The sequence below is a fragment of the Nanorana parkeri genome, unplaced genomic scaffold (genome assembly GCF_000935625.1).
Source record: "Nanorana parkeri isolate BGI_ZX_2015 unplaced genomic scaffold, ASM93562v1 scaffold759, whole genome shotgun sequence".
Taxonomy (NCBI): Eukaryota; Metazoa; Chordata; class Amphibia; order Anura; family Dicroglossidae; genus Nanorana; species Nanorana parkeri.
In genome coordinates this window covers 228,117-241,364 of record NW_017307027.1, presented here as the reverse complement: position 1 = coordinate 241,364, position 13,248 = coordinate 228,117, and the positions used below count along the sequence as shown (strand labels likewise).

At 36.3% G+C, this 13,248-nt stretch overlaps 1 protein-coding gene across 6 annotated transcripts in view; it reads left to right on the top strand.

Moving 5' to 3' along the window:
- The window catches only part of LHX9 (LIM homeobox 9), a 59,416-nt gene that overhangs the window by 4,313 nt on the left and 41,855 nt on the right, over positions 1-13,248 (top strand). For all 6 annotated transcript variants that reach the window (XM_018564560.1, XM_018564558.1, XM_018564556.1 and 3 more), the window contains one exon: positions 7,249-7,451. In XM_018564560.1, coding sequence (XP_018420062.1) covers positions 7,249-7,451 — 203 coding nt within the window. The remainder of the gene's footprint in view (positions 1-7,248; positions 7,452-13,248) is intronic.

The window sequence follows — 13,248 nt, the reverse complement described above, 5'->3', positions numbered from 1 at the left end:
ACTTATTACAATATTTTATAAATAGATATACATATTATACTAATACATCTATTTTCTAATTACTATTCTATATAATAACAACAACATTTTCACATTAGCTTAATAAACAACATAATATTTTCCTTAAAAACACACAACTATGCTAAACCACAAATCAGCCAGAGAAAGCAAGACCATGTTAATTGGGGTCAGTATAAAAAAAAGATTAGACAGAGATCAAGCCTCATTAGTGGATAAGGGATATTTTTCCTACTTTAATAAGCTCTCTTGGGAGATATACAGACAGATACTAATGTGTTAATACCTATGAATATTGAGAATCTCCGCTGTGTTTTAAAAAACAAAACAAAATCAGTGTCTGAATTAAACCACAGAAAATAAATTGTATTTTTGAACAATGAGTCTTCTGCAGTAATATGAAAGGTAGAGTTGAGTATTTGCCTACAACAACATATTTAACTGCAAATAACTCTTATGCATATTTGGGCTTTAGCTGACAAGCACATCATACATAACAAAATGGTAGTACTTATAAAAAAGAAAGAATATGTTGAAGGGTTTAACAAAAGCAAGCACATTCATATTGCCTGTCCCATTTAAAATAAATAAATATTTATTGTACATTTATAAAGTCACATGAATTTTACAGCCTAAAAACAAAAGACTGCTATTTTACTAAAAAACATTAACCTGTAGAATGAACAATTTAAAACAATGTCACTATGTTATATTAACACATTTTAATACACTTTTCAATACAGTTTTTTTCTTTTACTGCATGTGAGTGTGTGTGCGCGCACATGATATGCCTTAGTTCTTTTGAAATATCATACCTTCATAACTTCAACATATTTTGTATGTGAATATTTTACCGCCTTGCCTTTAAACTCTTTAAATTATCTATAATTGTGTTTATATGACCTTTCATTTTAATGTCACAATAAAAGTTTAAAATGTGAACCAAGGTTTTCAACCCAGTGTTTTAGAAGACCACATTTGGCCACCCTTTGTTAGTAGATGTTTGCTATTATATAGGTGTTTCCTCCATCCCACTTTTACATTGACCTCTATTGCCTTGCTATGGTCTTGCTGAGTGAAAATATTTTTCCATTGCTTTTAAGTGAAACTGAATGTTGGACATTTAAAACACTGTATAATCTCAGAGAGATTGTCGTATATATGACAAGAGCAAATAGGCATGTTAATATTTAAATTCAATGTTTGCTTTTTTTACAAAACTATGAGAACATTGTACAGTGAATAGCCTACAATTGTTGAATACTTCTGAGCTTTCGATTGTGAATAAAGATATCTCTCCATAGCTGATGTAAGACTTAACAACTATGGGAATCACATACTTAAAAGCAAAAGTAGCCTTCTGAGTATTATCTTCTGAAGTCAGTGTTTTTTCCTGTGTCAGGCGACTTTGACATGTTTGATCTACATTGTTAAGGTATACTAAATGGTGCAAGTTTTTCTCCAGTTTGGTGAATTCTGTTTGCTTCAGGTGCCAGATTTAGTTAAGGGAAAGCCGTCTCCAAGAAAAGGTTGATTGGACATCCAGCAGTCTTATAACCGGTCAGAGTAGTGTCGTTTGCCTAGTCCTTCGATGTGTAAATGTAAATGCAATGCACAACACACTAATTTGAATATGTATCTCCTCTCTAAAGATATTGAGCAGTATACACATCTGCTGACTCTCTGCAGCTTTCTACCATAGACTCCAAAATATTATAAGTGGGTGACAAAATCAATGTTTTCCACTGCTGATTACTTAGCATTAGCAGCACTACTTTTAAAAATAAAATACAAGTGCACATTGCTTCAGTTTGCTCCACAGTGCAGTGAACTCACTTTCTATGTGGCAGCTTTACTTTAAGTGCAAATATGTACAATTATAACGGAAGCAAGCTCACCGAGGTTGGCTTGATACATGTTATCTATCGATCTATCGATAAATAGATAGATAGATAGATAGATAGATAGATAGATAGATATACAGAGAGAGAGAGCGAGATAGATATAAATATATTTATAGATATACTGTATATAAATATACATATAAATATGTATATATATAGATATATCTATATAGATATAGATATATCTATATATATCGAGATGTACTGTTCTTACGGATAAGCCAATAAAGCTAAACTTTTAATGTAAGGGATATGTTTGATTGAAGGGTGTCCTACAAATATAAAATATTTTCAAATGACAAAGATATGAATAGTTATGCAAGGCGCACATTGCACATATACAACTATAATAATTTTAAGCAGCCAATCAGTTTGCAAGTATTTTTTTTTTAAACCTAATTTCTAACTAAAATTGGTGTTTGAAGAGAGCAAAGATTTGTTGGCCTTGTAGTCCTTTACTAAATGAACACCTAGGTCGCAAGAAGATAGAAAGACACAGAAGGGTTCACTTGAACTTTATGCCTTGTAAAAGCAGCTGGGGGTTGCCTTCTTTGAGAGTCACTAATTAATTAATTTATTCTAATTCATTCTGGGTCTGGTACTCTGGGTAAACTGTTTTATTTTTTCATTCACTTGTACTGTAGCTGTAATTTAATGGAATGAATTAGTAAAGCATTCTCTTTTTGTGGATCCAATGAATGTTTGTCATTCGAAACAATTTAGGAAACAAATATCTAAAATGTTGCCTGAACTTGATCTCATTATTACTGATCAGTGTAAAAGTTAAATTTTAAGTTCATCAACCTCCAAAATATTTTTATAACTAAATATTTTCACACACATAAACATATTGTACAAATGAAAGTAAAACTACACCCAAAATGTATCCTACGGGGCAGCCTAGAGTCTGTACCTAACTCAGGCCCTATCACTAAAACTAAGCGTAACTATAGCCCCAAAAGCCTAACATTAACCTGAAACTACCCCTAAACCTAACCGTTCAAGTTAACCTAACCCAATAACCTTCTACTTTACTAATACTGTCACAGTGACAAACATTATCTTGATAAAACTGTAATATCAAGCCAATAACAATGCCAAAATTATACAGTAAAAAATAGTTTGGAACACAGTAAACCAAATCATAATACCCAAAATTCTGGCACCAAAATATTTGTTTATTGCCAAAGGTATTGGTTCAAAAAAATATCACAAAGGTCCTTATGGCCTACTCCAACATAGGCAGATTTTTTAAATTTACCCTTAAGTCATAAAAACCAAAAACCAAAAACATGCTAGTTTTTTTAGTACATAAGACTTTTGCTTTTACTTTACTGCACATATGCTGCACAAAAACACTGCATTAGCTATGCACATTTATCATTCTACAATTTTCAGTAGGTGTTGGACAGTATCAGTTAACCTTGTGGAAAAGGTTTCTAGCTGGATTATTAATGAAACAGACAGTGGTTCAAGTATGAAAATAAAAAAATTCTTGTTGATTAACACTAAGAATTTAATCAGAGTCTACAGTCAGAGCTGTAATACATTTTATTTTAGGGTTAAGGTAGAAGCTGTTGGAGTCAGCATTAGGGATAGTGTCGCAAATATAACAAAATGTTCAAATTCAATCCATATTTCCTCAGCACTAGGGAAGTTTGGTACTAATGAAATACACTGTGTGGGTTGAAGTTAGCTAAATAACAGTTCAAGGGTGAAGAAAGGACTCCACGGTTTACAAGTAAACACACAACATTGTGTTTTATACAGCAGGATTTTATTTTTCATAATTCTGGAGCTAGTTAAACAGACCCTTGTCCTGTAAATGTAATGGAGCTCCAATGCAATTTTTATTTTGTTTTGTGAATGAAGACCAAATATGAGCGTCATAGAAATATTTGTGTCCGTGGTAGTGAAATATTTTACAAAGGTCCCCTCAATTCATGAATAATGTAAGATGTTATAAAACTTAAAGTAAACAATATGGTAATTTGGTTGATAAGGAAATACCGAAAACAAATCAAATCTTTATTTTAAATGGGCATTTGTGATTATATATATTTATTGCTTCCAATATGAGCATTTTAATAAGCACCTGGGAACCCACATATGATGTGATCTCACTTCTCTGGGAGTAGTTATCAGTGTTTCCAAAAAAACCTATCTGTGAATAGAAATATGCAGCATATAGCCAGTTTAAGTTTTATTTATGTCTTAAAAACTGTTTAATAATAATTTATGTGTATTTTATAATTAGAATGTTTACATATAAAGAGCATAGCTCTATTTCTATTGCCAAAACCATTGATGACAACCCGTTTGCTCTTTGCGGAGTCTATAGATTGTAATTTCCGTCTGTTCTGTTCATAACATCAGTCCTATATTAGTACAAAGGCGGGAATCCAGAATTCTGAGGAGGCCACATGGGATCAGGGCCTAAGTCTTCTAAATTCCAGGGGTGGCAAATTACTCCATGTTTCAACAAATTATACATTTTCTTACACATATAAGCTTGAAACAAAATAATTGACTTTTAATTACATATACAGTATAATACAGTTATTTATTTTATATGATGATACCAAATGTGTTGTAGCTAGGCCTTAGGTGGTAATAAAGGCCTGAGGGCAAAGATTTGTAATCTGGTCCTATAGTTGCTATAATTTATATACCTGTATACACATATTATATACCATTTGTATATATCCTCTAATATACCATTTGAAAACAAAATAATCCTTTATAATGGGAAAGTATAGTCTACAGCACATGTGTCAAACTCAAGGCCCAGGGGCCGAATCTGGCCCACCAGGCCATTTCCTAGACTTCTACTTTCAGATCTAGGTATTAGGTTATTACTAAAACCAGTGATAATCGAATGCAGAGGCAATTATGATAAAGATTAGATACATTTATATAGTCTTACAGATACCTTTGAGGGCAACCATAATGTTGATGCGGCCCACAATTAAATTGAGTTTGACACCCCTGGTCTACAGGATCAAATATTGACCTGTCCATTCTTCAAATGGTAATGGCCAGTGGATGCTTGTTTGGCACCACAGAAAACCCAATTTTGGTTTGACCTATGTAAAATCATAGATGTTGAAAAAATGACCGCAAATGTCTCTAAACAAATACTTGATTTCAAAATACAAATCAACAGTTACTGGCCAGTTACATTATATGTTGTGTTCATTAGAGCAGCAGGTGTTCTCAGCTGAAGAGTAGCACTCACATCCAATCACATGCTGCCTTCTTGGTTATAAATGCTCACTGTTACAGTCTCTTCTGGCTAAATTAAATTAATGGCATTGGCTCAATTAAATGAGCATCTAGAAGTAAAATGTAACATTTAATGCAATGTTTCTGGTATAACAAAGGGTTGCTGAACCTTCTTTGTCTGCAAAATGACTTTCCTTTTAAACTTTCATGGAGATGCCAGGAATTTTTAATCAGCCTTTCATTTAATGTTAGCTGCTTTTATACCATCCAGGCTCACTTCACGCTGTTAACTTCTTTTATGCGCATGCAAAAAGCAGTGCAGTAAAAAGCTGAAATGTAGATGTATGAATATTACACATGAAGCACAGATCATGATAATGCCCCCTTACACCTTATTCATATCATGAATGAAAGCAAAATGAGTGATGTTTTAGAAGATGGAAGGGACGCTACTATTCATTAGTGATGATAAAAGCCATAAAGCAATATATAGTGATATAAGGCAAGATACAATTAATGTTACATAGGTGACTGTCTTACTTTACCCATCTTATGTATTTCAGTCAACAATTCTAAAGGGTTAATCTCTTAAACTTAATAAAAGCAGTAAGTAAAAAAATAATTCACTATACATGAACGACCACCGGCATTACAGACACTAAAAACAAACAGGCTGTACACTACAGACATCCACCATTTTGAGACCCTGTAGGTTGTGTTTGTCAAGGTGAAGAGGAGATGTCTATTTAGGAACAATTTATTGTGAAACATCCATACGGTCCCCCTACATATTATAACAACATACAATAACAACATATAATATTAGCAAATAAATTGCTTTCATTCTTTGAATGATGCCATTAGTTTTGGTTCAAGGTGTCTCCTGCTGTCTGTTTTTCCTGTAGTGGCCATTAGAGGCCATAGCAAGAACTTGGGAGTATTACAGATTCAGCCCTCTCTCCACTTAATGTGTCCATGCATGGTGCTGCTTTTGCTAAGTACACTCAAGTATACAGTATATGAAAACTGCATGTATAATTAATATTACCTTTCACCTCAACTCCTGCTGCAGCATAAAATTCATACTGGGCAACAAAAGGCAGTGCCAGGGGTACAAAAAGAGAAAACAAGTCAACAACGTCAGTCAGTAAGTCACAAGGGTGCATGCAAGGCTGCCTTGGTCTTACTCTAAAGCTACCCTCCTCTACGGGGATAACCTTTTCTCAGTTACAAGAGTAGATAGCAGACACTGACACAAATGGCATAAGAAAATTGGTTCCACTTCTCAAATTCCTAGTTTCCCAGAATTCAGTCTGTACCATGCCAACACTTCCGAAAGATATATAGATGTCTAAAGTCCAATACATGATCATATAAGGTTAAGCCTCTGAACGTTTTTAAAAATAGTCATTTAAGAATACACATAAGATAATTGCATGAACAAAAAATGCTCCTAGACCTCATGCAAGTTTGCAGTTTGGAGTGTCAATGGTCCATCTAGTCACTGGCATGCAACTCTGTGCTGACTTCAACCTGCAGCCTTTCGTTATATACAAATCATGACACTGAACTTAATTCACAATTGGAGTAGAGGCTGTGCACTTAGAAATGTAAATGCTTATTGAACTTAGTAAATAAGGTGAAGCTGTTTTCACTGCAATCAACCAATCATGACCTGGCTAAAATCGTAATAGTTTTTCTTTTCTTTTAATTTCCCTCACACATTTGTGGGAATTCACATAGAGCACAAGTCCAACCTATTTGCTAAAATTCAATTTGGTAAGTGAATAGCCTATGTTTCGTTAATAAAACAACCCCACTGTATTTCCATGTTATAAACAGTGGCTTCATTTTTTTAGCACTCACATTTTTTTAGCACTCACATACATTTTTACTAATAATATAATGGTAGATAAAGTGAGACATCTATCCTACATCAACGCTGTAATTAAGCTATCCATTCATTGCCAGTATGGCGTACGTGCTAAATGTGGCGATAGTACCTATAGAAATAATTCACACTAGCATAGATGCTGTTATTTTCATTGTTTGCCATTGTTCATTGCCTGTACATTAACTCTTCCTTTTATTCTGACCACAGAGAATGCCACCACTCAGCCCGGAGAAGCCCACTCTGTGTGCGGGATGTGGAGGAAAAATTTCTGACAGATATTACCTCTTGGCTGTAGACAAGCAGTGGCATCTACGCTGCCTGAAATGCTGTGAATGTAAACTGGCCTTGGAGTCAGAACTGACTTGCTTCGCAAAAGATGGGAGTATATACTGTAAAGAAGATTATTACAGGTACATTATGAAATATAACACGCTTTCAGATAAGATTATCATGTGAAAACTAGAGTATTTTTGTATCTCCATCCCCAGGCCAGGATAAGTGGTAAGCTACCTGTATAAAATATGTTCTGCAGTTTGTGTGCACAAATCCATGTTGCCACAAGCCACCAAATATATGACAATACGCTTTAAACTAAAACAGCGGCACCTACCAGTTCCTGGAATCTAATGTATAACACCCAGCTACCATTCATTTATTACAGGTTGTATATGTAGCACCGACAATTTACACAACGCTTTACATACTGCACATTCCCATCAGTCCCTGCACCCATGGAGCTTACAATCTAAGGTCCCTATCTCATATGCATACATACAGGGGCCAATTAACTTCCCAGCATGTCTTTGGAGTACCTGGAGCAAAACCGCCATTAAATCTGCTTACAGCAGCCTTGCAGCAGGTGCTCAGTGCCTGTCTCTCCTAACTGGCAATTCATATGCATGTTCCATAAGCAGAAAGCCATGTAAAGGTTGTCTAATTTAAACCATTATACTGAGATGATTTTGCTAGTGTTTTTCTGTTCATACTTAGATTGGCTTGTCATCATCTATTATATATAAGACTAAACTTCAGGGAGATATTAAAAAACACCAATAAATGTCGTATTCACAGAGAAAAAATATACCCAAACTTTTTTTTTCAGTTTTGGATAGATTAGGAAAGGTTTAAAAACTGTGACAGGTCCCTTTCTGTCATGGATACGGAACAGTAAGTGAAATTAAATCTCTACAAACAAATTAACAGTTGGCTCCAGGATAAGTGTCCCCATTGGAAGATTTACCCTCTATTCATGTTCTGGGCACAACTGTTATATTCTGGATTTCCCATAATTTTCTGCTCAGGAACAAAAGCCAACTGGACAAATAGATGAGTGAATCTACTTAGCCAAGACTTAGCCAAGACACAGAAAGCAGTAATAACTTGACAGAGGTTCTAACCTCTTCCCTACTCTATCCAAAAAGAAAAAGATACACTTTTATTAGTAGAGGTAGGACCAGCACTAGGAACCATTGTGGCCTTAGTGCAGTGAGAATGTGCTGACAAAGAAAATGCTGACAGAAGGAGGGAGCAGAAAGATGACCTTATCATTGTGCTTCTCTTCTTTTCATTGTCCATTCAGCAAGCTGGGGTTCTGACCCTTCTGTAGTGGTGTGGCTGCAATAAGTTCCCAGACCTTGTTATGCTGTCTGGTAGGGGAGCTAGGTCACAAAACTTACTGAATAGTATTCTAGATCCTTTGGCAGGAAAAATATATTCCATATATGCATTACAGTTGTGTATTCATCTGTTTGCCTGGAGTTCAGTTTTAATATTCAAAAGTTTTTATCGGATTTTTAAAGAACATACAATATAGGTATATAAGTGAGAGCCGTTGATAGATCAACTAATAATCAAAGTGTTGACATTATTGACATGTTTAGTGATTAAAAGAAGTCCAGACAGGTTATAGCAGATACTAACATAACAACAGCCATGTAATGAATACCATGGAGATCCTCAAAGAAAAAATAGAAGAGAAGATAAGAAGTAGAACCGGAGTAAAGTAAAGTAAAAAAGGGAGTTGGAGGGGGGGCTAAGGGTATAGGGGTGGGTCGTCCTGGGTTCATCTATAATGGCAATGTGATACACAACAATGGTTAAAAGTGGTTGAGTTAGATTAATCCATGGATCCCATATTTTGTGCCATCTATGAGTCTAGCTGTGAGCTTTTCTTTGGCAAACATAGTATGTAGTCTAGTTGTTTCCTCAGTAACTGAAAGCGAATTAGACAGCCAGGCTCTATCTATCATTTGTTTGGCCATGGTAAGGAGATGTAGTAGGAGTTTTATTTGGCTCTTGGGGAGGGTCATGGAGGAGAGTTTAAGGAGTGATTCCATGGGGTTAGCCTTTATCTAAAAGCCCATAAGTTGGAGTTCAGTTTTAACTCATGTTTACCTGATCTCATTCCAGTGTTGTTCCACATTGGTGTCTCCTTGTTCATATACAGTGGGGACAGCCATACAGTCATATCTCTCTAATACGATTAGATATTCTGCATTATGGTGTTCCTATTACATGCCTTGCTCCCTTAAAGTTGTACATTACTATAACACGTAGTTTGCCAAAACACAAATGAAATGCTTGACTCTCATGGGTGTATTCTGATTCCTATAAGCCTTAATTTATAGCAAAGCAAGTGTTAGTTACTGGGAGATTCTGGCCTCTGTATAACCATCAACAAAAATACACTTCAAATTAGAGATACGTATAACAAGCATGTCAGTGCTGAAAATCCAATGGTCTGCACTTGACTACCTGAAATGTAAAGAGGAGGTGGTTGGGAAGTGGCAATTAGAAGGATCTGTGGCTATGTTATATCTGTATACCCTTGCAGAGTTTTACATGTAAGGGTTATAACTACTCTCAGGTCAGCAAAGGCTAGATCTCAGAGGTCTATGAGTGCATAAATAGCTCACAAGTGTCATCTTGCTGCAAACCTGTTCTACAAAATATAGGAAAAAGCAAAGGCCATATCTTTCTTGAAAAGACAACTGCATTTAAAATCCACTGAGTTGATTTACTAAATATGTAGAGTGTTATTCACAAAGCTGCCGAAGGCAGCCGAGTGAATAACCGACCTGAAGTGAAGCTGTTCGGCTATTTACTTCAGGCTTGTACGGCTGAAATCAGCCATACATCGGATTGCTACGGTTCAGCCGAACATGCTCAGCATGTTTGGCTGAGCCGAAGTGCAGAAGGAGTTCGAATCAGCTGATCCAACATCTGTATTGGCCGAGCCGAACCGAACTGTATTGGCCGAGCCGAACCGAACCGTTCGGCCTATTCTCATAGGGGCCGAACGGGAGTGAATGGCTAGCTGAATGCGGCATGCGGCTTGGCTATTCTGCTCGGTACCTCCGTGGTACCGAGCGGAATAGAAAATCAGTGGAAAAAGTAGGAAAAAAATTAATAAAATGTTAATAAAGGTGAATAAATGATAACTCCTAAAAAATAAATATAAAGATAAAAAACAAACAAAAAAAGGTATTGCATAAAGAAAAAAAACATATTTAAAAAAAGAAATAAACTAATGGGCGGAGCTAGCAGTGACAGCTAACTCCGCCCCAACTGTTTCCTATTAGCCGGGACTAGAGTCTTCTAGCTGGTCCCGACCAATGAATAACAACTTGGCGGAGCCTGCCGTGATCTCACGGCTGGCTCAGGCCAGTTGCAATGACAGATCTGGCCTGCTCTGCCAAGTTGTCATTGTGTAATGACAGTTCAGTGTGCCCAGGTAACCTGGGGATGCTGATCTGTCATTGCAACTGGCTGGAGCCAGCCATGAGATCACGGCTGGCTCCGTCCAGCTGTCAGTTGCTCGGCCCGCTTTGGCTGTCACTTCGGCTCAGTGGAGTCGAGGCATATGCTGGAGCTACGGCTGATCCTTCGGCTAGCTTTGTGAATAACCCTCGTAGTGTTCACTAAGCAAAGAGAAGGTTTACTTTTAAACATGTAGTTAGTGAATGATGTAAACCTGTGTTCACTTTGAATACCCAATCCAACACGAGGGAAATGGAAAAAAACATTTTTAAAGCACATAATTGGGTATTCAAAGTGAACACAACTTCATCGTATTCATTAAAACTTCCTTTTCCAAGTTAACATTCACTTTGCTAAGTGAACAGCCTCTATTCCTTCAGTAGATTAACCCCATTGAGAAGAACAGATTGGGGTGTGTCTATCAATTTCAACATGTCTCATTTCTGTGCTCCCATTCCATTTGCAAGGGTTACACACTGAGCACGTCAAAGTCCTATCTTCATATATTCACTCTGTTTGTACATGGGTCAGATTGTGCATACATCATCTGACTGACAATCTTTCCCACCAATGATGTGTGCATAAACATGCATGCTCATATCTTCCCTTTGAAATATGTGTGCATAAACTGTGCATGTCTTTACTCTGGGCAGATACCTATAGTGCCTGAAATCAAGGAACAGAGAAAAGACATTCATTTTAATTATTTTCAGGAAATAAGGGCAATGTCAAAAATGTGTGCCAAGAGAAACAGAAAATATTTTTCATTTGTATTTCATTTAAATAAAATAAAATGCCAAATAACTAAACACGTGTGCACATCTTGGAAAAAAAGTACATTTTGACATAAAGTTATTTAATTTAATTATAGAGAGTCATGCTTGACAATGATCAGTAGGTATTGATTTACTAAAGGCAAATAGGCTGTTCACTTTGCAGGCAATTTTCCCTAAGCTTAGTGAATGAGGTGAAGCTCTGCTGACTTCCAACATGCAAGCACAGATACTGTTTTTTTTAATTGTCTTGCATGTGATTGGGTATTTTTCGCAAGGTGAATTTTCACCACATTCACTAAGCTAAGGCGAAAATTCCATTACAAAAATAATAGCCTATTTGCCTTTAGTAAATCAACCCAGTGGCATCCCGAGGCTGGGTCCCCTTCTCTCTCCTGACACTGTTCGGGATCTCGGTCCATGACTGAGTGCCCGACATTTCATCAGGGGTGACACCAAAATGACTTTTAGTCATTTTGGTGTCACCCCTCCAATGGTGGCACCCCCTTGTGATGCCACTGAATCAACCTCTACCGACCAATCATAAAATTCTAAAGAAAAAAATTGTTATAAAAATGACTCTGAAGCGTTTAAAGCAGACACCTCCCCTTTTACTAAACCGCCAACATCACTTAAATTAATATATAAAAACAAATCAATATTATTATTGCTACTTGTCCCTTTAGTGTCAATCTTCCATAATCTCATTGCTCCATCTACCCCGAATGTGGAAACCTGCACTGCCATTTCTAAAACAATGTGTCATATGTGGCTGGCTTTTTCTTCTTGGTTCAGTGTGCAGCTCAGCGGTGTTGCTCCCAGCAAGATCGGGTGTGGCTTGCTTATGTTTAACCATTGCGTTGGCTTTAGCAACGTGGGCATCTTTATGCCACCTAACACTCTTGTTGCTGAAGCCATGGTAACGTATAAACAATAACAAACTGTGATAGTTGGCCAGAGGCACATGAGCAAACCCCAGAGCTGCACATTATCTGCGCAGAAGAACATGCTTGGATGGACTTCTTCCCAAGATTATGCTTAATTTTGTAAAACACAATATCTCGCAGTTTACCAGTTCCTTTAATTTTATTTAATATCACATAGTGGCATTCTGTATTTTTCCACACCTCTCCACTCCATTGTGGTAATGAGGGGGAACATAGAAAACAATTGTTTCCTGTGAGCCCTTGCATTCCTTGACGATGATTAGGTAAAGAAAAATGCCAGTCCCCGCACATAGTGTGAACCATTCCATAACTTTTTGTAGAATACATTTTTTTTTTTTTTATAATGCTGATAATTTTTTTCAGACTTAACAATGTTTTTTTATTTAGAGAACCCTTGCTATCCTCTAGTTTATAGTATACTTGGTCCTGAGAGATTTTAATTTCCTGTAATATAGTACAATATTGTAGCAGTAAAAACAATCTCTTCGTATAAATGTCATGAAGTACGCAGTGTTTTGCACTGACATGTAGCATGAAACATATTTTTAGTATTTTAATCAATACTTTTCAGGATATTTTAGTTGAGCAACAGCTTTGAATGTGGCAGGTTGCCAATAATTCCACAGGCAACATCTACATTGCATATATTTTTTTCTTATTTAGCTGTAATTAATGACATTTTTGTATACTGTTATATTTTCCATTACAGTCTCAGGCACTAAAAGACA